This window comes from Moschus berezovskii, chromosome 11 (assembly GCF_049115385.1).
Source record: "Moschus berezovskii isolate FMDL1 chromosome 11, NW_MosBer_1.0, whole genome shotgun sequence".
Classification (NCBI taxonomy): Eukaryota; Metazoa; Chordata; class Mammalia; order Artiodactyla; family Moschidae; genus Moschus; species Moschus berezovskii.
In genome coordinates this window covers 108,324,116-108,352,110 of record NC_142470.1, presented here as the reverse complement: position 1 = coordinate 108,352,110, position 27,995 = coordinate 108,324,116, and the positions used below count along the sequence as shown (strand labels likewise).

Here is a 27,995-nt window from a genome sequence, read left to right as displayed (position 1 = left end):
TCAGAGATCACTGCAAAGAAATAGAGGAAAAGAACAGAATAGGAAAAACAAGCGATCTCTTCAAGAAAATTAGAGATTCCAAGGGAACATTTCATGCAAAGATGGGCTCAATAAAGGACAGAAATGGTATGGACCTAACAGAAGCAGAAGATATTAAGAAGAGGTGGCAAGAATACACAAAAGAACTGTACAAAAAAGATCTCCACGACCAAGATAATCACGATAACGTGATCACTGCCCTAGATCCAGACATCTTGGAATGTGAAGTCAAGTGGACCTTAGAAAGCATCACTACGAACAAAGCTAGTGGAGGTGATGGAATTCCAGTTGAGCTATTTCAAATCCTGAAAGATGATGCTGTGAAAGTGCTGCACTCAATATGCCAGCAAATTAGGAAAACTCAGCAGTGGCCACAGGACTGGAAAAGGTCAGTCTTCATTCCAATCCCAAAGAAAGGCAATGCCAAAGAATGCTCAAACTACTGCACGATTGCATTCATCTCACTCGCTAGTAAAGTCATGCTCAAAATTCTCCAAGCCAGGCTTCAGCAATATGTGAACCGTGAACTCCCAGATGTTCAAGCAGGTTTTAGAAAAGGCAGAGGAACCAGAGCTCAAATTTCCAACATCCACTGGATCATGGAGAAAGCAAGAGAGTTCCAGAAAAACATCTATTTCTGCTTCATTGACTATGCCAAAGCCTTTGACTGTGTGGATCACAATAAACTGTGGAACATTATGAAAGAGATGGGAATACCAGACCACCTGACCTGCCTCTTGAGGAACCTGTATGCAGGTCAGGAAGCAACAGTCAGAACTGTACATGGAACAATAGACTGGTTCCAAATAGGAAAAGGAGTACATCAAGGTTGTATATTGTCACCTTGCTTATTTAACTTATATGCAGAGTACATCATGAGGAACGCTGGGCTGGAAGAAGCACAAGCTGGAATCAAGATTGCTGGGAGAAATATCAATAAGCTTAGATATGCACATGACACCACGCTTATGGCAGAAAGTGAAGAGGAACTCAAAAGTCTCTTGAGGAAAGTGAAAGAGGAGAGTGAAAAGGTTGACTTGAAGCTCAACATTTAGAAAACAAAGATCATGGCATCTGGTCCCATCACTTAATGGGAAATAGATGGGAAAACAGTGGAAACAGTGTCAGAGTTTATTTTTTGGGGCTCCAAAATCACTGCGGATGCTGATTGCAGCCATGAAATTGAAAGACGCTTACTTCTTGAAAGGAAAGTTATGACCAACCTAGATAGCATATTAAAAAGCAGAGACATTACTTTGCCAACAAAGGTCCGTCTAGTGAAGGCTATGGTTTTTCCTGTGCTCACGTATGGATGTGAGAGTTGGACTGTGAAGAAAGCTGATCGCCGAAGAATTGATGCTTTTGAACTGTGGTGTTGGAGAAGACTCTTGAGAGTCCCTTGGATTGCAAGGAGATCCAACCAGTCCATCCTAAAGGAGATCAGTCCTGTGTGTTCATTGGAAGGACTGATGCTAAAGCTGAAACTCCAATACTTTGGCCACCTCTTGCAAAGAGTTGACTCACTGGAAAAGACTCTGATGCTGGGAGGGATTGGGGGCAGGAGGAGAAAGGGACGACAGAATGAGATGGCTGGATGGCATCACTGACTCTGTGGACATGAGTTTGAGTGAACTCCAGGAGCTGGTGATGGACAGTGAGGCCTGGTGTGCTGCGATTCATGGGGTCGTAAAGAGTCGGACACGACTGAGCAACTGAACTGAATGTGGTCTTTTGACAACTTGAATCAATAATGCTGTTCCTCTGCTGAAAACCGGACAGGGACTCCCGTTCTTTCTCTGCTGAAGGCCAGAGCCCTGCCTTGTGGCCTACAGGGGAACACACGACCCGGCCCCTCTCCTCTGACTCGTCTCCTTACTCCACTTCCATTTATGCTGCTTTCTGGTCCAGAGTCCCTGACCCCCGTCTGGCTGGTCAAATGAGCTAGATTTGGCTGTAAGGAGGCAGCCAGTCCAAATAGATTTAGATCCATTGTTACTTAACTAACAGCAAAATCAGCATGATGTCAGCTACTGGCACACCTAGTCCCATAGGAGGACACCCAGCCAGGGGGGTGGACATGAGCAGTGGGTAACTCCCCTGGTGAGCGGCCAACTCTAAAGTACAGCCGAGCAGTTTCATTGATTTTTCACAAGTGACTGCTGCTCTGTGCGGGGTGCGGGGAGCAGGGCATGGTGAGGAGGGATGGAAACTCACTCATGTGCCCAGCTGAAAGTCTGGAGAAGGAAGAAAAACAGGCGTGCTGTGAGATAGGCATAAGAAACTGCCCCCGCGGCTGCTCACCAGCCTCACCTCCCTCTGCCCCAGGAGGAATCATGGGACAGGTTCCCAAGACCTGGGTAGAATTGGGGTCAAGCCTCACCTGCACACCTACAAAGAGATGTGCAGGGTTGCCAGGGCGCCTCAGCAGAGCCTTGTTCTCCTGCAGTGTCCTTGCTGCTGCTCATGTGCACCAGACTCTCTTCCATCCCAGGGTTTTGCACCAACTGTTTCCTCTCCTTGGAGTGCTCTTCCAATAGACTCACACCCTCTTGCTTAATTCTCCTACTTCAAGTCTTTGCTATGCCTCACATTCTTGATGAGGCTTTTGTTGTTCGGTCGCTAAGCCACTCTTTGCCACCCCGTGGACTGCAGCATGCCAGACTTCCCTGTCCTTCACAGTCTCACGGAGTTTGCTCAAACTTATGTCCCTTGAGTTGGTGATGTCATCCAACTATCTCATCCTCTGCCACCCCCTTCTCTTGCCTTCAGTCTTTCTTAGCGTCAGGGTCTTTTCCAATGAGTTGGCTTTTCACATCAGGTGGTCAAGCTATTAGAGCTTCAGCTTCAGCATCCATCATTCCAATGAATATTCAGGTTTGATTTCCTTTAGGATTAACGGGTTTCATCTCCTTACAGTCCAGAGTACTCTCAAGAGTCTTCTCCAGCACCACAATTTGAAAACATCAACTCTTTGGTGCTCAACCTTCTTTATGGGCCAACTCTCACATTTATACATGACTCCTGGAAAAACCAGAGCTCTGACTATATGGACCTTTGTTGGCCGAGTGATGACTGCTTTTTAATACACTGTTGATGAGTAGGCTTACCTGGTATAAAACTGTCTAGTTATCTATTCCTGTATGATATACCACCCCAGACACAGCATGGGTAAACAACAGCTGCTGTGTTAGATTCACAGATTCTGTGGGTCAGAGATTTAGACAGGGTACAAAGATGGGTTGTCTTAACTCTTTCATCTCTGCTGAAATATTGGGTTCAATGACTGTGGACTAGAAGCATCTGGAACAGGGATCAGCAAACTATAGCTGGTGGGCCTCTTGCCTGTGTTTGCAAATCAGGATTATTGGAACACAGTCATGCAGTGTGTGTTGTTCATGGCTGCTCCTGTGCTGTCACAGCAGAGTCGAATAGCTGCAATAGAGATCAGAGGCCACAAAGCTATGTGATATGGCCCTGTACAGAAGCTGGCCAATCCCTGATCCTCACAGAGTGGGTGCTTACACTGTGATGACTCGAAAGTCCAGGGCTGCAGAACAGACCGTCTAAATGAGGCTTTCCCATGATGGCCTAGGTAGTAGTTGGAAGTCCTACAAGGAAACTCTAGGCTCCAAGAGTGACCATTCCTTCCAGTGACCAAGATAGAAGCTGCATGGCCTTTCAAAACCTAGCCTCAGAGGTCACCTGACGCCACTAAGCCAGACTCCCTTGGTAAATGGTGGATTCAGTCACAACCCCAGCCTCCTGGGAAAGAGCCATAACTCCTACCTCTTGACAATGGAAGTGTCAAAGGAGTTACAGCATTGTTTTAAAACTTGCACAGACATTAACACTAGCTAAAATGTAGGTTACTGACTATTGTATTTTTTTTTCTAATTTTTTTGGCTGTGCCACATGGTATGCAGGATCTTAGTTCCCCAAGCAGACTGAGCTCATACCCCCTGCAATGGGAGCTGCTGGTGCTGCTAAGTCGCTTCAGTCATGTCCGACTCTGTGTGACCCCATAGACGGCAGCCCACCAGGCTTCCCTGTCCCTGGGATTCTCCAGGCAAGAACACTGGAGTGGGTTGCCTTTTCCTTCTCCAATGCATGAAAGTGAAAAGTGAAAGTGAAGTCGCTCAGTTGTGTCCTACCCTTAGCGACCCCATGGACTGCAGCCCACCAGGCTCCTCCGTCCATGGGATTTTGCAGGCAAGAGTACTGGAGTGGGGTGCCATTGCCTTCTCCGTGGCAGTGGGAGCACAGTATCTTAACCATTGGACTGCCAGGGAAGTTCTGATTCTACCATTTTAATTTCATACTTGCCATGCATCTGAATGTTATTGAACATTAATATCCTAATTATAAAGATATGTGATGGGAAATGTTAGTTTTTTAAAAAAATAGATTTCTTCCTTATAGGATGTAGCCCAAAAGGCTACATTTGTGCAACTTTAGAAGGGTGACGCCAACCTGGAACTCATACTCCAGTGTCCACACTCTCTCCTATATCTGATGGGACTCTGCACATTACAAGGTGGAGCCCCTACTTTTATTATGTAAGAGAAACAGAGCATGTCAATGGCCCATAGCAGTGTTCATCCGGAGGCCGGGGAAGACAGCCCCCGCTGAGTCAAGGTAGAAGGGCTGTGTCTTAAGTCAAGTGGCACTGTAAATACAGTCTGGTCATCAGGCATGCTCAGGATATCAGCGACGAGGTACAAGAGTAACAGCTGAAGTCCTCAGGGGAGCAGGCCAAACTACACATGAAAGACGTAAAGGGTCAGTCATCAACGGCCCTAATCTATTTTTTTTTGTTTGTTTTATTAAAATATAGTTGATTTGCAACATTGTGTTAATTTTTGCTGTAAAGTGACTCAATTATACACATATATATTCTCTTTCATATTCTTTTCCATTATAGTTTATCACAGGATATTGAATATAGTTCAAAATGGGCTATACAGGAGGACTCTGTTGTTCATATCTCCTCTATACAATAGCTTGTATCGATTAATCCCAAACGCCCAGTCCTTCGCTTCCCCCACCCTAACTCCCCCTTGGCAGTCATAAGCCCGTTCTTGAGTCTGTTTCTGCTCACAGGTATGTTCGTTTGTGTCATGTTTTAGTGATGTCACACGGTGTTTGTCTTTCTCTTCCCAACTTGCTTCCCTCAGTGTGGTCATGTCTAGACCCACCTGTGTTCCTCAGATGGCATCATTTCATTCTTTTAAATGACTGAGTCACAGTCCAGTGTGTGTGTGTGCCACATCTTCTCATCCAGCCATCCGTCAGTGAGCATTTAGGCTGTTTCTATGTCTCGGCTGTTGTAAACAGTGAACACAGGAGTGCATATACCATTTTGAACTACCTTTCATCTGGGTCTATGCCCAGGAGTGAACTGGCTGGATCAGTAGCCTTACTCTAAAGCTGCACCCTCCCTCTGTCGGCCGCCCCACCTACACAGACACCCCCCTCACCCCCTCAGCCTTGTCCCCAACTGGGGCCTGTAACTGACTTTCCACTCCTGCCTCCAGTCTGCCACATGGACCCCCAATTCAAGCTAGTCTCCTCCCATTCACTTTAACACAGTGGAGACTGCCCAATATCTAGGGATCGGGCTTGCCGGAACCATACTCTGTGAATGATGATGTACTGAGAAACAGTCTCAAGCTAGTTTCAGTGCCAGAGAGCCATTCATTCACTCATGATTTCACAAAAATCTACTGAGTGGGTGCTCACATCAAGGTATAAGACCAGCGCCTGGAGTGTGTCACTGAGCTAATGCACATTAGCTCCATCAGGAAGCCCCGTCTCATTGACCCAAATGCCAGTCAAGGACCACTTTGGGTCTCACTTGTCCAGCAGCCAGTCCATGGTCCTCCCATCACAGTACTCTGGCTTTTCTTTGCTGAACCTGCCTTCTGCACTCACATCCCTCCTACCCCTGAGCCCAGAGGTAGGGTTCTCCTTGATGTCTGAAGACCATTCTCTGCCCTTCTTTCCAGAGTCTCAGGATTTGAGTCTCATATCATCAGACCTGGCTGCTGAGGTCACTACAGACCCCTGGGTCTCTCCTCTTGTTCCTTGAAGATTTCAGTATTTGCATCATTGGCGCTCCCTTCATGCCACCCCTGTCATAATTCTTGGTGGTTTCAGTACTCAGTTCAGTTCAGTTCAGTTCAGTTGCTCAGTCGTGTCCGACTCTTTACGACCCCATGAATCACAGCACGCCAGGCCTCCCTGTCCATCACCAACTCCCGGAGTACACTCAAACTCATGTCCACAGAGTTGGTGATGCCATCCAGCCATCTCATTCTCGGTCGTCCCCTTCTCCTCCCGCCCCCAACCTTTCCCAGCATCAGAGTCTTTTCCAGTGAGTCAACTCGTCGCATGAGGTGGCCAAAGTATTGCAGCTTCAGCTTTAGCATCAGTCCCTCCAATTAATACATAAATGACATTGCAGCATGACAGAGGCTAAGCCCCTTGACTTCTTCTCCCCCATGTCGTGTGCTGAGCAGCATGCTGGAAATACATATACGGGCCAAGTTCTTGAAGTTTGCTGGGGAACTGACATGGTGCCTGTAAGAAAGTCCACTCAGAACACCCCACATCTTAGGGAAGCACCGGTCTCGTGTAGTTTCTTGGGCAACACAGACAGTGTACAGGAGACCCTCCACTCAGTGTACTGAACAGCACGCTGGGAGTACAGGTGTAAAATTCCGGGGGGACCGTGCTGCAGGTGAAGCAATCCATTTGGAATACTGCATTGAGCATAAGTGCACTGCTATAACTAAGTGGCAGTTAAACAGGAATCCAGTTGCTAAAAAGACTCACCAGATCCAGCTCCTACAGTCTGTTACAGAAACAGAACACAATATAACAACAGCAGTAAGTTAATATGCATCACAGTTAATGGTTGCTTTACTGTAAGGATTCCAGAGAGACCAGGCACAGGATCCTTTGTCCACCCTTTCTGGAAGATGTGTGGCCAGATGTACGCCCTCTCTTGGATCAGGAAACACTGGGAACACCTCGGAACCAGGGAGCCCCAAAGAGAAGTTCAGCTGAGGATTTTCACACGCCCCGGGTCACCTAGGCATACTCCCAAGGCATAACTGGCTTCAACAGCAGCGCCCTCTAGGGGTCACACTGATGGAAGGACATGTTCGCTCAGTCGTGTCCGACTCTGCCACTCCATGGACTATATAGCTTGCCAAGCTCCTCCATCCATGAGATTTTACAGGCAAGAATACTGGAGTGGGTTGCCATTTCCTTCCCCAGGGGATCTTCCAACCCAGGGATTGAACCCAGGTCTCCCACACTGCAGGTAGACTCTACCATCTGAGCCACCAGGGAAGCCCTGTGATCTCACTGAGACCATGTGCAAATCCTGTAACTCATTGTTTATTGTTTTGCTCTTTATTTAAAAAAAAATTTAAATTATAGTTGATATACAATGTTGTGTTAGTTTCAAATGTACTACACAGTGATTCAGTTATACACAAACCACACACATATATTCTTTTTCAGAGTCTTTTCCGTTATAGGTCATTAACAGATATTGGGTATAGTTCCTTGTGTTGGACAGTAGGTCCTTGTATCTCACTGTTTTCAATAAACAGCACTAACAGGCTGGTACAAATCTCCCTGAACCTCCTCGATTCCACAAATCAACATTACTAATCAGTAGGCTTCATGCCCTGACCAGGAGCCAGAGCCATGAAGAAACTTTAGCAAAATAGCTCAGGTTAATTCCAGGCCCTCCCAGAACAATGGCTTCCATAGTCATTGCAAAACGTACAAGGAAAAGTTACCATTCAGTACTGTGAAGATGATGGTGGAATAAAAGCGTTTCCTTTTGTGGTTTCAGGAACTCTTTGGCATGAAAATTTATTCTACAGGCAAAATAACAACAATAACAGCAGCAATGAGCCACCCATACTGGAAGTAAAACTGTCAGACTCAGAAAAGGGATAATGCTGTTTAAAGATGTCCCTCTAGAGACTCCCCTGGCAGTCCAGTGGTTAAGACTCCACACTTTCACTGTTGGGGGCACGGGTTCATCCCTGGTCAGGGAACTAAGATCCTGCATGCTATGTGGTGTGGCAAAAAAAAAGTCCTTAAAAGAACTAAAATTTCTTTTTAAAGCACTGTTCCCATCCAAAAATAAATTAAATGGAAAGTCCTGTATTTTAGGAAACTCTACTCCTGAGAAAACATCATAGGCTGAGGCCATGGAGAGGAATCTTGAGGAGAATTTATGAACAGACAAGGGAACACTCAGGAGGAAGAGCTGGGTGAGTCCTTTCAGCGACTGTATTCATAGACTGGACAATAAGCAGCACAGGACACTCTTTGTGGACTGTGTTCCCTAAAAAATAGAGCTGGAGGCAAATTTGATGAGTCCTGATGCTTTAGCCCAAGAGAGAGAGAATAAAGGCAAGGGAAAATGGAGCAGGGATGGATAAGAAGCATTGCATTGGCCACTGCCAAAAACTCAGCTGACTGCTTGGCAGGCGTGCCTGCTCAGCAACAAGGACGTCTCCTGGCAGGCTGTGCAGAGAGGCCACGCTGTAGAATAGTCTGGCAGAGGGAAAAGGAAGGGATTCACTTCTTTGGTTCCTACCTGCCTTCTTCCTGCTGATCAAAATTTGCTCTCTGGTGGCTCAGACTGTGAAGAATCTGCCTGCAGTGCAGGAGACCCGGCTTCGATCCCTGGGTTGGGAAGATCCCTTGGAGAAGGGAATGGCTACCCAGTCCAGTATTCTTGCCTGGGAAATCCCAAGGATAGAGGAGTGTGGTGGACTACAGCCTATGGGGTTGCAAAGAGTTGGACACGACTGAGTGACAAACGGTAACACACTAAATGTGCTCTCTACACTTTTGGGTTTATGTCTTTCGCCCCTTCAGAAGACAACTCACACACCTTGTGAGGAGGCACTTCCTCCAAGTCTGGCAGTGGCAGGAGAATCCAGTGCCCCAGGGAGTGTGACGTTGGCCTGATGACACAGTGAAGCCAGGGGAGAAGGCCTTGTGACTGGTGGTGGGGACCACAGGGCTGGTGGAAATAGGGCCCATGTAGCATCAGGCCATGGTGGTGGTTGAGGTGGGACAATAGGAGATGGTGGCACTCAGAGACTTCCTGTTGGAGTAAAGCCTTCTGAAAGGTATTTGAACTAAACTCTAAAGGTCGACATTTCAAATAAAGAGATGAGAATGAACCAATATACCAAGGCCCCAAGGTTAAGGTGTGTCTGGAGACTCTAAGTAGAGAATTTTAGTGAAGACACAGAAGTTTCAGGCAACTTTATATTTCAGCATAAAGTATTTTAACTTGTAGGCCTATTAGTCCTTTTAACCTAGCAATGCCACACAGTGAGATTACAGCTCAGGAAAGTTATTGTTTTCAGAAGCCTGATATTCTACAGTTGACTCCACAGACAGGGAGGTAGGGGTAAAGCAGAGGTTTTTAACTTGGGCCTACGAATGGCTTGGGGAAGTTCTGTGGAGCTCAGATTCTAGGCGCAATGTTATCATTGAGGACCTCTGGAGAAGGGGATAACAGAGGAGGAAATGGTTGGATGGCATCACTGACTCAATGGACATGACTTTGAGCAAGCTCCAGGAGATGGTGAAGGACAGGGAAGCAGGGCGTGCTGCAGTCTGTGGGGTCGCAAAGAGTTGGATACAACTGAATGATTGAACAAGCATACTTCTCATCAACTTCTCAAAGGATGCAGACGTCGGAAGGGTTAAAGAGGGAAAAATCAGTAGATTGCCCACCCTTCCTCAAGCCTGGAGGCATATTCCTCCCAGTTGGGGGTCAGGAGAGGAGAGGGAAACCGGCCAGAAAATCTTCTTCTTCATAGTTCGGAGGCAAGTCAGGTTCCGATTGACACGACGTGGAGATCTGGACACCAGGAAGGTCTTATTCCAGTACAGACCCTAGCAGAGATAGTCTTGCTTTGGGTCACAGCGGCTACGCTACAGAAGGTGCCTGTGCTTAGTCGTTCAGTCGCACCCGACTCTTTGCGACCCCACGGATTGGAGCCTGCCAGGCTCCTCTGTCCGTGGATTTCCCAGGCAAGACTACTGGAGTGGGTTGCCATTTCCTTCTCCAGGGGATCTTTCCGAGCTAGGGATCGAACCCGGATCTCCTGTGTTTCCTGCATTGTAGGCGGATGCTTCACCCACAGAGCCTTCGGGAAAAGAAGATGCAAGCACCCGGCAACTTGAGCCCCGCGCCTCCTTCCCGCAACTGCGCAGGCGCCACAGCCGCGGGCTCGCCGCGCTCCCGCGAAGCCCCACCCCGGCGCGAGGCACGACGGGAAAGGCAAGATGGACGCGACCGTTTGAACGTCTCGGGTGAGAGGTCCTCCCGCACGCCTTCCTGTTGTAGCAGTCGCGTCCGCCGCTGCTGCCCAGTCTTCCTCCGGAGCAGGGGAGGGAGAGGGAATGAGAGGCTGCCGTGGCCGAGGCGTCACCGTGACCGTCGCCGCCGCTACTCTTGGGCCCTCTCGGTCGCCTCGCCTCGGGAGAGCAGCCGGGGCCCGCCGCGCGGACGCGTCCCGAGTCACACAGGTGCGGCCCGGGTCCGCCGCGCCCGGCGGCTCGCCGCGCGTCCCGCAGTCTGACACTCGCCCGAGGCCTGCCCGCACCCTGGAGGGAGGGCGGGGCGCTCGGCACGGGCCCCGGGCGCGCTGGCGCCGTGGGGACCCCAGCTTGCGGGCTGCGCTCCCCGGGGTGCATCTCCGTGTTAGGTCCGCGCCGGCTTCCTCCCTGAGCTCAGCGCGAAAGGGGTCTCAGCTTCCCTGGGGGCCTCAACTTCTCGGTCGGCCCCTTACCGCTCTTAAACGAAGTTCTGAGGCTCAAGCTCTTAGCCTGGTGGATTCGCCTGACTCTAGAGGGGCCGGGGAAGCTCTGTTTTTTTGCAGAGGCTCAAGTTGTCTTGTGTGTGCACTTGGATTTAGTCGAATTTGGGGCTTCCCTGGTGGCTCAGAGGTTAAAGCGTCCAGTGCAGGAGACCCGGGTTCGATCCCTGGGTCGGGAAGATCCCCTGGAGAAGGAAACGGTAACCCACTCCAGTATTCTTGCCTGGAGCATCCGATGGACGGAGAAGCCTGGTAGGCTACAGTCTACGGGGTAGCAAAGAGTCGGACACGACTGAGCGACGGAACGGAACTCTTGAAGCAGCTTTGTGTTTACCTCTGGTAGGGTAGTTTTTGTTGGTATTAAGCAAGGCTGATATCTTGATTTATAGCGTATCAGTTTAATATAGTACTTTCATCTGTAGCTGTTTATGTTGCCCCCTGATAAGTAAAAACACGTAAAAAATTGGGGAGATTGCAAAAGTATTAAATATGTTCTCGTAAAGTAGTACAAAAATATTGTACTGTGAAAATAACTCTATAATTAATAGTTTTGTAATTTTCTAGGTTTTAATAGACTAACGTTCGAAAATTGCACAATTGAAGTAGGATAAACTCGCCGGTCACTTCTTTAATGTTTGTTATTCAGTTGATAGGAAGACCAAATGAATTCTGTTGTTTTCTTGTAAGTTTTATAAGGTACTATTTCAGTTATATCCCAAATTCAAGTCTTCTCAGTTCTGAATTTTAGTGGAGAAAAATAAGTGTTTTAATTATGACATACAGTTGTGTCAGGAATAGCATTTAACTCACAGCAAAATAACTTTGACCCTGGAAGAGCTGCATCGGAATCACAGGGGCTTTGAGATAGTGCAGGAAAAAAAAACCTGCTGCTGCTGCTGAGTCACTTCAGTCGTCTCCGACTCATTGTGACCCCACAGACAGAAGCCCACGAGGCTCCCCCTTCCCTGGGATTCTCCAGGCAAGAACACTGGAGTGGGTTGCTATTTCCTTCTCCAATGTGTGAAAGTGAAAGTGAAGTCGCTCAGTCGTGTCCGACCCCTAGCGACCTACCAGGCTGCTGCATCCATGGGCATTGATGCCAAAAAGACCTCAGGTGGGATGAGAGATATGTCAAATATAGTTAAACTTTTAATTGTGAGTATTGTTCCAAGCACTGTTTATTGTACTATGGTTAAATGTTGGTTTTGATATATGTGTTTGATGATTTCAGCTTAGACATGCCACAAAATCCATTTTTAGGATAGTTATTGTCTTGAAGAGAAAACTGGCATCTACCTTATCTACTATATCATGCAGTGAATTTTACTGGCTGTCCATTACTGTATGTAGAAGTGTTTTGGAAGTAAAGGAGCATGTTTCCACCCACAGCTCATCCACATCTTTATAGTGATGAGCTGTACTGTAAATAGATTGTATTAATTAAAAGCTAGGACTCGTAAATTTGTTACAAGTATGGCTGTCCCATGGCCAGAGTTCTTCATGCCTTCGTTTCCTGTGTTTGGCCCTCAAATTGGAATTGATTGTAGTTATATGTTCTGGTCCGGAGACGGCAATGGCAAGCCACTCTAGTACTATTGCCTAGAAAATCCCATGGATGGAGGAGCCTGGTTGGCTGTAGTCCATGGGGTCGCTAAGGGTCGGACACGACTGAGCAACTTCACTTTCACTTTTCACTTTCACACATTGGAAAAGGAAGTGGCAACCCACTCCAGTGTTCTTGCCTGGAGAATCCCAGGTACGGGGGAGCCTGGTGGGCTTCCGTCTATGGGGTCGCACAGAGTCGGACACGACTGAAGTGACTTAGCAGCAGCAGCAGCAGCAGCAGCATATGTTCTGGTCGACTGGGGTGTCATAACTATTGGTGACATTTGACAGTTTATTTGGTCTTTTGTGGATTGATCAGGCTTCCCTGGTGGCTCAGACTGTAAAGAATCCACCTGCAGTACGAGAGACCTGGGTTCAGTCCCTGGGTTGGGAAGATCCCCTGGAGAAGGGAATGGCTACCTACTCCAGTATTTTGACTTGGAGAATTCCATGGACTTTATAGTCCTTGGGGTGGCAAAGAGTCAAACACGACTGAGTGACTTTCACTTGTGGATTGGTTAGCTGAAAGGAGTAGTTCATTTACGATGAATTAGAAGTAATATGAGGTTTTGGGTTTTTTGGTTTGTTTCATTCCAACATGCCAGTGATCCTTGAAATGTGTTTTTCAAATTAGGTTTCAGCGGAAATGAACAGAAATGACCTTTAATGTTAAGAAGCTGGGCAGTCATGGGACTGTAAAGTGCAACTTGTCTGAATGCTCCGTATGTGAAATGTGGAAAAGCTACTGTGTGTGTGAAACACGGGAAAGGTGCTGTGGGACGTAGTGCTCGTTTCAGCCTGGTGGTTTCCTTCAGTGCTAACCTTCTGTTGGCCCAGCTAAAAAGTGCCAATAACTAATCACCTGAGAGCCAGGTCTGGAACGACCTTTGATGTTTTACTTACTGGTACACTTAGAATATAATAGGATTATTTGACACTCATCTAAGAATTAATGACTCTTCTGTGAACTTTTATGACATTTTATTCTGGTTTTGACTCCAGAAGCTGACTGCAGTGTGTTTGAATTCATACAGAAATAATGTTGATATTTGGAACCCATGTCGAACTTCTATGAAGAAAGGGCAACAATGATTGCAGCCGGGGATTTGCAGGAATTTGTTCCTTTTGGTCGAGACCACTGCAAGCACCACCCTAATGCTTTGAACCTCCAGCTTCGCCAGCTTCAGCCAGCCTCCGAGTTATGGTCTTCTGATGGTGCTGCTGGCCTAGTGGGATCCCTTCAGGAGGTTACCATCCATGAGAAACAGAAGGTTCCATTAAGTTTCTTTCCTATAATATTTTTTAAGCATAGAATGTTGCGATCTATTTGTAATTTAAGACTACCTGCAACTGAGAAAGGAGTATAATGGTATTTCTAGGGTAGTCATTAAGATTTGGTAATTTCAGTCAAGATTAAAATAATGACTTCATTGTATTATGGTGTCATAACCATTTATTTAGACATGTAACCCATGGTTTTATAGTAAATATTATGATTATGGTCCATTCTAAACCTCTTTCTCTTCACTTAGTATGTGGGGACCAGGTATCATGTTGTTTGAATAGATGGTAAAGTTAGAAATGGTCCCTGCTGCAGAAAAAAACTTACATGTTTTTAGAGGCTAGAAAAATTTAAAAAGCCACCTAACTAGATAGAGTAGTAGTTCTTAAAATAGGGGAATGAGACGTTAGCATGTGTCAGAAAATCAGTCTTCCCACCTTACTTCACTTAGGATACCACAATCTCAGGGAGAGGAAGGTCTGTGTAGTTAGAAATCTAAACCTTTCTTTCTCCCATTTAATTTTAATGCCCAGGGACAGAAGTTGAGTGGAGCTGTGAAGCAGGGAAATCTGCCCTGTGGATAAACTCCCCCAGTGATTCCCACACGCACCTCACTGCCCGTCTCCATCACTTCTCCCTACACTTTTTAGTTTCCCCCCGCATGTTGGTTTCATTTGGGGATCTGCAGACATGTTTATGTTTTGGACAAATAATATGACAGTATAACATGAAACATCCTATAAGATGTATAATGCACATACCCAGACACCCCACTTTGTTAATCAGTGGCACCAAGTTTCTGAAAGTTGGGCTTGGATTGTGTCTTACTCCACAGGCAAAGAGAGAGTAGGAGACTTGTATCTGGATAATTATTTGATTTAATTAGTAAATCTTGCTCTGTACTATTGAAAAAGTACTTAAACATGTCTTGCATGTTTTAACTTTTAAGGAGAGCTGGCAGTTAAGGAAAGGTGTCAGTGAAATTGGAGAAGAAGTGGATTACGATGAGGAACTCTACATGGCTGGAAACATGGTTATCTGGAGCAAAGGAAGTAAAAGCCAGGCATTGGCTGTTTATAAAGCATTTACAGTTGACAGTCCTGTTCAACAGGTAAGTTGAGTTGAATTTTAGCATTTGATTATTTAACACTTAAAAACAATTTTTGTCCTAAAATTTAACAGAAATAATAAAAACAGCACAGTGATCCCAGCAGCTGGGTGTACATTTTAACAATTTCATTTGTTTTCTGTGTCATCTGTCCTTTGTCAGTCAGGTTTTTCCACCATCCTTTTTCATGTCCTGTAGTCCATGGGGTCGCAGAGTCAGGCACGACTGAGCAACTGAACTGAACCTGTCAGTTTAATGAGTCTTTAAACACTGTTCTTGAGTGATTAGATTCATTATTCTCTAAAAATTTCTACGACATTGAGGGTACAAAGAATACTTAACACACGATGATTATAATTGATTGCAGGTATTTATTAATACCTGCTTCCTAGTGATAATCAGAGAAAGAAAAACCTACTTGCTCTCATTGCAGTTAGATATTACACCTATGTCTGTTCTGAAAATTGGTAATTAAAGAGAAGGAATTAAGTATTTGCCCTTCCTTTTTAGGAAGACATGCAGTTTATCTCCCTTATTTGTGGAAGAATGCCAACTAATAAAAATAGGATAGAGTTAAAAAAAAAAAATCATCATTTTGTAACCTCCAGTGTAATAATTGATTCAGAAAAGGATTGTTAATGAATAGTAACACTCTCGGGTGAAAAGACATTACCGTGCACCAGGGTCTTACTTTGTGGATTACTTGCTAATATAAAGGAACAGATGTATCTCTATTTTAAAGGTATCTATCTGTTGGTCTCCATTTCCACCAGATGATTCTTTGCCATCATTAATAGTGGGACAAAGGAATACTGTACTCCAACTATAATGCAGTATATGTTGTCATCCTCTCAGTTTTCTTCCCCAGATTATATAATGTGAGCATCCAGTTCAGCCTTCCAGTTATAGGAAGTATGGGGACTAGAGGGTAAATTTTTAAAGTAGCGTGAGATGAGGAGTGGGTTGGAGGTATGGATGAAACAAGAATGGCCAGAGGTTGATAATTATTGGCTAACGAGTATTCATTGTGTTATTCTGTTTACTTTGTATTTGAAATTTTCCATAATAAAAAACAGAAGGAAAAAAAACACTACAAGAAAACAATTGTATGAATTCAGAATATGGAACAGTCTACATTCTGGCCTCTTTAAAAAGTTAGTCAAGGAGCAGGAAAGAAAGATGGGAACTGTTCTGCTGCTGCTGCTGCTGCTGCTGCTGCTAAGTCACTTCAGTCGTGTCCGACTCTGTGTGACCCCATAGACGGAAGCCCACCAGGCTCCCCCGTCCCTGGGATTCTCCAGGCAAGAACACTGGAGTGGGTTGCCGTTTCCTTCTCCAATGTGTGAAAGTGAAAAGTGAAAGTGAAGTCGCTCAGTCATGTCCGACCCTTAGCGACCCCACGGACTGCAGCTTACCAGGCTCCTCCATCCATGGGATTTTCTAGGCAAGAGTACTGGAGTGGCTTGCCATTGCCTTCTCCGGGGGGACTGTTCTAGACATCAGCAAATACAGTATTTTTTGAATGTTTTTAAATGAACTTTGAATCTTAGTTTGAGAAACAGCTGGGGCTGGTGCACAGGGATGACCCTGAGGGATGGGATGGGAAGGGAGGTGGGAGGGGGGTCAGGATGGGGAACACAGGTACACCCGTGGCGGATCCATGTCAGTGTATTGCAAAACCACTACAATATTGTAAAGTAATTAGCCTCCAATTAAAATAAATAAATTTATATATATATAAAAAGAGACATTCTTGAGAAAATCTGAAATAGTTGAAAATGGACTGGATATCAGGTGCTAGTAGAAAATTGCAGTTTTTTCCTCAAGTGATATGACAGTTTATAGGTTAAACCTATAGGTTTAATAGGAGTACGTCTTCAGTTCTAGGAAATAGATGATGAAGTGGAAATACATGATGTATGAAATGATGATGTGTGCAATTTTCAAACAGCACCTCCCGGCTCCCCACATCCTTATGTAAAGGAATACACACATAAATAGAGACACAAAAGGTCAGTAATAACCGTGAGATTTAGGTGAGACAGATGTTCACTGTACCGTTTCGGCTTTTACTGAAAGATTTTAGGATATCAAGTTGGGGGGAAGATGAAAGCATTTTTGGTAACCTATTGACAGAAGTTTTTAGAGGCTTTTTATTCATGTGAAGTTCCTCATTTGTAAACACTGAAATCATATCTCGACACTGCTTTTTTTTTTTCCCGTTGACTATTTTATGATGAGTGTTACACTCTTATAACAATTTATTAGGAAGGGTAAATGGAATTATTCCCAAATTTTAGACAGTGTGTGAAAGCATTTCTGTATAGGAGTGTTGAAGCCAGTGATCTTTTTCATGATAATTTTTCGCCCATGTAACATTGTAAATGTATTTAATGCCACTGAAAAATGGTTAAAATGATAAATTTTAAGTATGTTTTACCACAAGTAAAAAGGCACATGAAAATGCCTTTCAGTTCAGTTCAGTCGCTCAGTCATGTCCGACTCTGCGACCCCATGAATTGCAGCACTCCAGGCCTCTCTGTCCATTACCAACTCCCGGAGTTTACCCAAACTCATGTCCATCGAGTTGGTGATGCCATCCAGCCATCTCATCCTCTGTCCTCCCCTTCTCCTCCTGCCCCCAATCCCTCCCAGCATCAGGGTCTTTTCCAGTGAGTCAACTCTTCGCATGAGGTGTCCAAAATATTGGAGTTTCAGCTTTAGCATCAGTCCTTCCAGTGAACACCCAGGACTGATCTCCTTTAGGATGGACTGGTTGGATCTCCTTGCAATCCAAGGGACTCTCAAGAGTCTTCTCCAACACCACAGTTCAAAAGCATCAATTCTTCGGCGCTCAGCTTTCTTCACAGTCCAACTCTCACATCCATACGTGACCACAGGAAAAACCATAGCCTTGACTAGACGGACCTTTGTTGGCAAAGTAATGTCTCTGCTTTTTAATATGCTATCTAGGTTGGTCATAACTTTCCTTCCAAGGAGTAAGTGTCTTTTAATTTCATGGCTGCAGTTACCATCTGCAGTGATTTTGGAGCCCAGCAAAGTAAAGTCAGCCACTGTTTCCACTGTTTCCCCATCTATTTGCCATAAAGTGATGGGATCGGATGCCATGATCTTAGTTTTCTGAATATTGAGCTTTAAGCCAACTTTTTCACTCTCCTCTTTCACTTTCATCAAGAGGCTTTTTAGTGCTTCTTCACTTTCTGCCATAAGGGTGCAGTCATCTGCATATCTGAGGTTATTGATATTTCTCCCAGCAATCTTGATTCCAGCTTGTGCTTCTTCAAGTCCAGTGTTCTTTTGATAATTTCAATGTGATTGTCAAGCATGCCAGTTAAAGTTTAATGGTTTTTAAAAGTTTTCCTGCTATATACGTACACACACACACATTTTTAAAATGAGCATTGAGGGAGGGATTACTAGGTGTGTCAAAGAGTGATAAGATCATTAGCTAAGTCTGGAGATTATGAAATAGCTTGGCAGTTTTCAGCTTTTACGATAATCTTTAGCTTTGTATAGGATACAGAATTTACTATAGGTTGAATCTCTATTTGAGTTCACTTTTGCTTCAAAGCTTCTATCTAATAGGTTTGTTGATTTTTGTCTTCCCTTTTCTTTTCATAAAACTTATTAGCAGACATAGTTTATCTTAAAGTAGTTATTATTAGTCTAATTTTGTCTTATTTTTCCTCATTCCCATATGTATGTGTTGAGCTGATAAGGTGGGACAGTTATGTAGGTGACACTATTATTTAGGTAATTAAATTATTAATTAATAGGTTATTATTTAGATACCATTTTCTTAAGTAAGCATTTTGTTTTGATTTTAGGCATTGTGGTGTGACTTCATTATATCACAGGATAAGTCTGATAAGGACTACAGTAAGTTTCTTTTTGAAATTTTATTTGATCTTATGATTCCAAATGTTTATCTCATATTTTTTTTCAGTCAAAATAAGTAGCCACTAACAATAGTGGCTTAACTTGAGCATTTTTATGTTCATTAAAGAATTTGTGCTATTGGAAATTGTAACTTGTATTTGGGAATCTTTTTTGAAAAAAAAAATGCATGTATCTTGTACTCCCTTTTCAGGTAGTGATGAAGTAGAAAAATGCATATGTATATTGCAAAGCTCATGTATCAACATTCATAGCATAGAAGGAAAGGATTACATAGCTTCTTTACCTTTTCAGGTAAGTCTGAGTGTTTCCATCTTTTTGTGTTTTATTGGAGATTATTTTTGAATTAATTTCAGAAGTACTGTACTCTCACATCGTGTAATCACAAATGTTATTTTTACTGAAATAGCTAAATTTTAGCAGCTGTAATTGCTTGCCATTTCCATCCTTTGCCTAAAAAGTAAATTATGTAGTGAAGTGAATTGTGAAATCTTTTCTGGGAATTTTTTTTTTTTTTTTTCAGTTTAAGTGACATATGTAAGAAATCACTTTGGTTATACTCAACCACTTGAGCAATATTTGCTTTTTTCCTGTTTCTCATCGTCTTTTTTCATGCCCTAATGCAGTCGTTACACTTTAAACACGTTGTCATTTTGGTACTGATATTAGCCACTGGTGGGAATATTAGATCAAACTTCTCTTCCTTATATTTGATTTTCTCTTAGATTTCCTTGTTTGAATTACAGATTGTTAGTCTGCAAAGCTCTTATTAAATTGGAAGAAAAATCTAATGTATTATGTTGTTTTATAAAAACATGTTATAAAGAATCATTTAATTTACTTCTGTTTTTCCTCACCCTTTTACCAAATAGGTTGCCAATGTTTGGCCCACCAAGTATGGATTGCTGTTCGAACGAAGCAGCTCATCATGTGAGGTTCCTCCAGGCCCGCCCAGGTATGCAGATTAGAATATGATTCCTTGGGCTTTTTCTGTCAGTTCTTAGGTAAAATTGCTTACTGAAAAGTTTGGGATGATGATAATTTCCATGCTGTCAGTGCAGACAGATGCCTTTTCTCTTCGCTCATCATTGTACACTTATGAGTTCTCTTGGTACTTCTCTCTTGGCCTTTAATTATCTCAGCTTTTTTCCCCCAGGTAGTAAAACTGAGCAAACTCTTGGCTTAAAGATTGTAAGACTCAGTTCTTAGCTCTGCTATTTTTTTCCCATCATGTTACTTTGGGCAAATCATTAGCTTTGGCATTAGTGTCCTTGCCTGTTAAAGGAAGAATACTGTCTTTACTTGCTAGGTTTTATGCAGAGTTGTAACAAGCTGATGTATATAATCTTTGACATAGAGCTTCCTAGTCTTAAGTGTGTAATAAGTGGTAATGTGTTTAGCTTGTCTCCCTAATCAGCTGTCAGCTTGCTGAAGGGCAGGAACATCCAGTATCTGTCAGTGTGGTGCAAGTTTGAAGAAGATTGAAGTACTAAGTTTGAAGAAGATTGCTTGTAGATTTTGATCTCTTTCTGTGTTCAGATAGAAGGTCTGTTTTTTCAGGGTTTTTTTCAGTCACTCCTTAAAAAGCAGCCATTTAGTTTATTTGAAGCATTTATTCTTCTTCCTTTTTTAAAGTACACGCCTTTGTAAATAGGTCTAGGGGACTTTAAATTTCTTTCCTAACTGTCAGAGACACAGTGCCACTAAGAAAAGTGTTTTTAAAAAATGACTGCCTTAAGCCCCTCTCTCTGTTGGTTCTGAAAGGTGGTGACGGCTGCTTGCGGGTCCTCCCTGGGCTACACTGAGTTTGTGCGGTGTGTATGTGTGTGTGTGCAGACTTACTCTGCATAAGAGAGATTTCTGGAAAGAAAATAGAAGATACTGTGAAAAACAGTATGTCAGAATTTAGAGGGTTGCTCTTTGAGACTGTAGGTTTCTAGTTGCTAGTCTGCAGAAGACATTTCTTTGCAAGGAATGTTCAAAATTTGTGCATAAATGTAGTCATCTTGGGTTGGTGATTGATTGTTTATTTGTCTTTACTAGAGAGCCTTTACCCACTCTGTTCAGCATGCTGCATCCACTGGATGAAATTACACCACTTGTTTGTAAATCTGGAAGTAAGTGTATTTTTGTAAATTTTTTTACGTAGACTCATTTTTCAGTTTGGGAGTGGGAAGGAAATAAAGGAGGTTATGAAAATTTGATTTGTTTTATAAAGATAAAATAATTTAAGTGTTCAAAAATAATTATGAAAATAATTCATATTAATTACTTCATTGAATATCCTGGTATTAACTTTAAACAACTCTCCTTTTAGTAAAAATAGAGCCAGGAATAGTGATAGATTTTCTAACTTACCTGTAGATGACTCTGTGCTCTGTTTCTCAGTAATTAATAATAAATGAACAGTACTTCAGTTCAGTTGCTCAGTCATGTCTGACTCTTTGCGACCCCATGAATCACAGCACAGCCAGGCCTTCCTGTCCATCACCAACTCCGGAATTCACTCAACCTCATGTCCGTTGAGTCAGTGATGCCATCCAGCCATCTCATCCTCTGTTATCCCCTTCTCCTCCTGCCCCCAATCCCTCCCAGCATCAGGGTCTTTTCCAGTGAGTCAGCTCTTTGCATGAGGTGTCCAAAGTATTGGCCTTTCAGCTTTAGCATCAGTCCTTCCAATGAACACCCGGAACTGATCTCCTTTAGAATGGACTTAGTATAATGAACAGTACTTAGATAAACTAAAATTGTTTCTTCTTTCTGGAAAAAAGAAATGGAGGGCTATAGACCTTTACAGTGTAAATTTTAATGTTTCAGCTACCCTGCTCATAATATAATTTTCTGGGACTCAATTTTTTAATATTTTCTAGACATATTTCTAGATGCTTATTTTAAAATTTTAAATGTGACCAAACATAGGTTATTATGAATAATACTTGAAGGCTAAAAAAAAGTTACATTCTTTAACCGGTTTTAAGGACATAATCCCAAGTGTATATTCTGAAGTACCACTGAGATTTTTATCTTCTCTATCAGGGCTTGGCAAACTACAGATAAATCCACTTATCTTCCTAAACTTATGAACTAAGAGTGGTTTCAACCTTTTTAAAAGGTTGTAGGAAAAAATGAAATAAATTACGCTACAGAGTGTTTGTGGTCTGCAAAGCCTAAACTATTAACTCTTTGGCCTTATACAGAAAAAGTTTGTTGATAATTCTATATTATACTGCTAACAACTACAGACAACGTAAGCACACATGTCAGAGCATATGGTTGAATGGTATGCAGCCATTATTGCTCATGTTTTTGAATAATATTTGATAATCTCAGGAATTGCTTATTCATGTTAAGGTACAAAACTAAATGCAATATGATTCTAATCTTGTAACAACAAAAAATATGTCTGTACAGGAAAACAAAACTAGGAGGAATGCTCCTAAATATTTCAGTAATAGGTTGAGTGGAATTATGAGTGATTTTTCTTTCTTTATAATATACTTCTTAATTTTATAACCTAATTCTTTTAAAAAATTTTAATATTTTAGTTGAGAGGAAAATGTTTTGGAAACTGTCAAATAAGGATATATGAACTTGTTTGTGGTACTATAGATGTAAAAGCTGAACTCACTAGGAAAAAACTTATTTTTGCATGTCTTCCCAGTAAAACAGAAACAGTAGTGTATTGTTTAGCACTATTTCAATGGTTACCATAGAGGACAGATTTCATACAGAAGAAAAGAACCACTAAGGAAGTCAAATTTGGCAGAACAGTTGATTGAAATTTATGAATAAGTCAGTTATTAAAGGAATCATGGACCTTTTACCTGTGGTTGATGAGTTTAATGGCTTAAATTCATTAACATTTAAGTAAATGTGTGTGAGATAAAAGCTCATAACATTCTCATCTTTAATATGTTTGAAGAAATTGATGCCCAAAGTAAATGTATTAAAAATGGAGAGTTAATTATGTCATATTAATATATTAATGGATTTTATGCCTTAATTGCCTTCATGTCTCTGTGTCTTTAGGAATTGCAAGAAGTCACTTCATAAACAACAGTCTTCTGAAGCCCATTGTCCTATACTTGATCATTTCTGTTTTATCTTTAAGGTCTTTTTGGTTCATCACGGGTACAGTATGTTGTAGATCATGCAATGAAAATTGTCTTTCTCCACACCGATCCCTCCATTGTCATGACCTATGACACTGTGCAAGGTCTGCATTCTGTGTGGGCTCTCCGGAGAGTCAAAACAGAGGTAAGGGTAAAGGCAAGTTACTTCTTAACAGAAAAAGATAGTTAATACTGAAACTTGGATTTTTTTTTTTTTTTGCCGCTCATTAAAAATTATTTTAAAAGTTTGTTTATTTTTAATTGGAGGATAATTGCTTTACAGTATTCTCTTGGTTTCTGCCATACATCAATATGAATCAGCCATAGGTATACATATGTCCCCTCCCCCTTGAACCTGCCTCCCCTCCCACCCCAGCCCACCCCTCTGGGCTGTCACAGAGCCCCAGCTGGAGCTCCCTGAGTCGTACAGCAAGCTCCCACTGGCTCTGTTTTGCGTGTGGTAGCGTGTGTGTCTCCACGCTGCTCTCTCCATTCGTCCCTGCCTCCGCTTCCCCCATCCCGTGTCCATAAATCTGTTCTCCATGCCTGCGTCTCCACGGCTGCCCTGCAGATAGACTCACCAGCAGCATACCACCTTTCTAGACTCCATATATGTGTGTTAATATATGCTATTTGTTTGTATGTTTTTAGAAGACTCACTTGTGAAATAAATTGAGTCTCTTAGGGGAAAAACTGTTATGTCTTTAATAACTGGCAACTACCCTGCAAGCAAATTGCCCTTTTAATTATTATCTCCCCGTCCCCCTTCATTTTGACTTAAGGAAGGGAATGTTGTTTTAAAGTTCTCTGAACAGGGGGGCACCCCCCAGAATGTGGCTACCAGCAGCTCGCTCACAGCACACCTCAGAAGCCTCTCCAAGGGCGACTCCCCCGTGGCTTCCCCCTTCCAGAACTACTCCTCCATCCACAGCCAGAGCCGCTCCGCCTCCTCGCCCAGCCTTCACTCCCGTTCACCTTCCATTTCCAACATGGCAGCTCTCAGGTGGGACTGTAGTGTGGATGTATTTCCTTGTTTTAAACAAGATGTCTCAAGAAAAAGATACCTTCTTTTTAAACTTTCTGTTGTGGTTGGAAGGGTTTAAAATTTCTCTTGACAGCTCCTGAGTACCTTTTAGGAAAAAAAGCAGTGTGCCCATTGAGCTATTTTTACCCAGATTCCAGGCCTACTGTGTTGCCTTGCCAGCAAGTCATATTTAGAAGCTGCCAATTCTTGTTGTTAAGAGTGCCGCATTGTTACTAATGCTTGGCAGCAGTTTGGTGAATATTAATTCCTGAGATATTTTAGTACTATTTTCTTTTGTGTTAGTTTGCTTTAGCTTTTGTTTTTATTAATATCTATATAGTCTGGGTTTTGTTCATATGTGTATGTCTGAGTACCTACGAACATAGTTTAGGCTTTTTTGAATAAGCGATTCCTTTTCTGAGGCAGAAGGCAAACTGATTTTCAGTTAAAAAAAGAATTATTCCAGACTTATATTCTAAGTCTTTAGAATATAATAAAGCGTGTTAACAAACCATTTAAGTAGCTGTTCTTTTTTTTTAGACTGTATTTCTGACTGGGTTTCTGCCTTGAATATTTGCATGAATGCAGAGTTTGGAAAGTGTGTGTGTCAGCCTGCATTATTAATTGTGGTGCCCTCTTCTCTCTGTTTGTTTTGCAGCCGTGCTCATTCTCCTGCCTTAGGAGTGTACTCTTTTTCAGGGGTGCAAAGGTTCAACCTTTCAAGCCATAATCACTCTCCAAAGAGACACAGTTTTTCTCATTCTCCAAGTAGTAATTCTAATGGCTCCTTTATTGCACCAGAAACAGAGCCCATTGTTCCTGAACTTTGTATCGACCACTTATGGACAGAAACAGTTACTCGCCTGAGGTTTGGAGTATATATTTTTATGTTGAAAGAAAAATGATGCTAAAAGTTTTAGAAAACACTTGATATTCTGTGTAAAGGTTCTTGCTATAAGCAGTTACAAATACTTACAAAAATGCATAGAAATATATATTAAAGGCTACCTAAGTTTCAGTAGAGAATATTAGTGATATTAAGATGATCATAAAAATATTCTTTTGTCATCTGCTATTTTTTCCTTGATTTTGTAGTGGTAATCTCTCCCGTTTGAAGTGTTTGCTGTTTTAGGGAAAACAGTTAATTTGTGTAGTTCAGGCAGCGTGGAGTTCTGCAGCGTTTTCCTTAAGCTCTATCTGTTGGTTGATGATCCGCTGTCCTGAGACAGCGCTCAGACCCCCATCCCACACGGTCCTCCTCCTTCTGTGCTCTTTGGCCATTCATTCGGTCAGCGCCACTGTGTGTGTTGGTGGCTGCGGTTTATCAGCAAACAGGTCACGGTCCCTGTCCCCAGAAACACAGCTGGGGGTGGCACTGCGGTTCTGCAGACAGGACGTTGAAAAGACAACTGGGTATTTTCTGGGTGGGCAAGTGGAAAGGGCACAGTGAGCAGTCGGGGTCAGGAGACAAGGTGGGAAGTGTGAATGTGCGGTGTGTTCCAGGCATTAAAAATACTGTCAGTTTGTTTATGTAGGAGAAGGGGAAAGGGCTGAGAAAGAGGAGGTGGAGAGAGAGCCGTTTGGGCTGTTCTGTCTCATGAAAGCTGTAAAGACGTGCTCTCTGTGTGGGTCATAGGACAGGGGGAAGAGCAGTCACTTAGCAGTGGTGACTGAGGCAAGGCAGGCGGGTTGGAATTTATGGAGTGTGTAGAGGTTGGGTTCCTGGGGTTCCTGGAGGGCCTGTGGATGAACAGGGGTTCTGGTAGCCTTCTGGAATCAAAGATAGTAATCAAAGGTACGTGTCGCGTCTAGGCCTTTTCTTTAGGAGAGGATTTAGCATTCATTAGATTCCCAGTCTGTGACCTCTGAATAGTTAAAACCAGGCTGTGTAGAATCAAAAAGGGCTAGGGACTGAAGTCCTGGGAACTTAACGTTTGGGGAGTAGGTTGGTGAAAAGAGAGAAAGTTGCTGCAGATAGAGCAAGGGAGGTCAGGCGGGGAAAGCGGCAGGACAAGTCATGGAACTTGAGAAAGGAGACTTGAGATGAAGGTGTCAGTGTCGTCAGATGAAGTGTGGCAGTGAGAGGTGGGCTCAGAGAGGCTGTACCTGCTGGCAGTGACCTTGTCCAGAGTGCCTTGTGTGGGGTAGGGTGTAGTGCAATGGGGTGGAAGAAGTCAGTGGGGACTGAAGGGGTGAACATGGATACGCAGACTGTCCACGGAGACCTTTGAATGGGAATGACCATCCAAAACTAGCTAGAGGTCATCTCAGGGTCCAGGGAGAGCTTCATTTTTCCTGAACTATGTTAGAGAAAATTCATCTTCCTCTTTGCTCCTAAATACCTCAGTGTGTTTCTCTAGAAAGTAAGGACACTTTCCCAAACCACGCTACCATTTTTCCAGTCAGCTAAGCGACCAGTAAGTCCTTCATATAATCTGATGTTTTAGTACATCTGTGTACTGAAAGACTCATTTTAAAGTGAGAGAGTAGGCTGCAAAGATTACACACCCAGAGCAGGAGAGCATTGAAAATACGGGGAAGAGGAAGTGATTAATGGAACAAGGAACCAGATGGGAGCTCAGGAGGAGAGACTGGCCCTGGGGAGAAAGAAGGTGATGATTATCAGATAGGTCACACTGGGGCTCCAGTGAGATGGAAGCCAACCCGTGCTCTTAGGCCAGCAGGTCAGTGATACTTGGAGGAAAGTGAAGATGTGAGTACAGATTTGAAGTAGGTTCCATTTTTGTTCCTTATATATAACATAAAAATTCCCTGTATTTAAAAATCTTTTGTTTTGGGACTGATCCAGTGGTTAAGACTGCATGCTGCCAATGTGGGGCGGGGGTTGGGGTCACAGGTTCGATCCCTGATCAGGGACCTAAGATCCTATGTGCTGCATTGTATGGCCCCAAATTTAAAAAAATAAGTAAATGGAAAGAAAATGCTGTCACTGAAAGAAAAAAAAAGTCATTTCTCCTTATTGCTAAGTTGGATATATTGCAGATGCTTATTTTACAGTTCCGTCCTCTGCACCACTCTGCAAAGAAACTTTTGAGAATAGAGAATTTGGGGATATGGTTTAAAAAAAGAGAGGTGAAGTGGAACCTAATCTTAGAGAGTAAGGATAGATTGGAGAGGTCATGTTATAAAAAGTCTGACCCCTTAGACCTTGTAAGAGATAGGAATTCAAGTTTGCATTACTTTGGCAGTAGGCAACTAGCATAGTGTAGAATTAAAAAGTCTAGGTAATGATTACATTTATTGTAATTTTCTCCCAAAAAGCTATGTAGTGGACTCAGAATCAGAGCTGAGAGGAATCTTAGAAATGATGAAGTTCAGATCTTAGAAGTGCTTTTGTGTCTTCAAGGTTATTGCTTGGCCCAATTAGTATTTCTTGTATTTTCAAAGACTTTTTATTAATATCTTAGGTAGATTTTTAAGCCAGTGCTACCATTTTCTTTATTAATATCTCTATTACAGGAAGAAAAATTCACAGGCCTCCAAAGTCTTTATTACATCTGACCTATGTGGGCAGAAGTTCTTGTGCTATTTAGTAGATTCTGAGCTCCAGTTACGGTAAGTGTGTTTATGTTTTTCATTTAATCAGTGTAAATAAATTTGTGTTAGGTGCTTAGTTGCTCAGTTGTGTGTGACTCTTTATGACTCTGTGGACTGTTGCCCGCCAGGCTACTCTGTCCATGGAATTCTCCAGTTAAGAATACTGAAGGGGGTTGCCATTTCCTTTTCCAGGGAATCTTCCTGACCCAGGGATCGAACCTGTGCTTCTATCTCTAGGGCTGTTCTTTCTTTTTTTCTCTTTCTCTCTTTTTTTGGCATAATAACTTTATTGAAATAATTTATATACCATAAAATTAACATGTTTTAAGTGTATAATTAAATGATTTTTAGTAAATTTTTAGTAACGTCACCACAGTCCAGTTTTAAAACTCTTCTATCACTTTTGAAAGATCTTTTGTGCTTTACTTCAGTCAGTCTGTGTTCCCGTTCCCAACCTCAGACCAGCAGAATATAGGCT

At 42.9% G+C, this 27,995-nt stretch overlaps 1 protein-coding gene across 8 annotated transcripts in view; it reads left to right on the top strand.

Moving 5' to 3' along the window:
• The first annotated feature begins 10,316 nt into the window (after window positions 1–10,316).
• The window catches only part of ANAPC1 (anaphase promoting complex subunit 1), a 105,490-nt gene continuing 87,811 nt past the window's right edge, over window positions 10,317–27,995 (top strand). For 5 of the 8 annotated variants that reach the window (XM_055399045.2, XM_055399043.2, XM_088841688.1 and 2 more), the window contains exons 1-11: window positions 10,348–10,620; window positions 13,550–13,786; window positions 14,747–14,908; window positions 18,754–18,805; window positions 19,017–19,117; window positions 19,696–19,778; window positions 20,867–20,940; window positions 22,935–23,080; window positions 23,718–23,938; window positions 24,618–24,827; window positions 27,440–27,535. In XM_055399045.2, the coding sequence (XP_055255020.1) occupies window positions 13,574–13,786; window positions 14,747–14,908; window positions 18,754–18,805; window positions 19,017–19,117; window positions 19,696–19,778; window positions 20,867–20,940; window positions 22,935–23,080; window positions 23,718–23,938; window positions 24,618–24,827; window positions 27,440–27,535 (1,358 nt within the window). In that variant the 5' untranslated portion in view covers window positions 10,348–10,620; window positions 13,550–13,573. Of the gene's footprint in view, window positions 10,621–13,549; window positions 13,787–14,746; window positions 14,909–16,786; window positions 16,918–18,753; window positions 18,806–19,016; window positions 19,118–19,695; window positions 19,779–20,866; window positions 20,941–22,934; window positions 23,081–23,717; window positions 23,939–24,617; window positions 24,828–27,439; window positions 27,536–27,995 lie in introns of those variants that run through there. The other 3 variants (XM_055399042.2, XM_055399044.2, XM_055399047.2) reach the window with 3 other exon arrangements.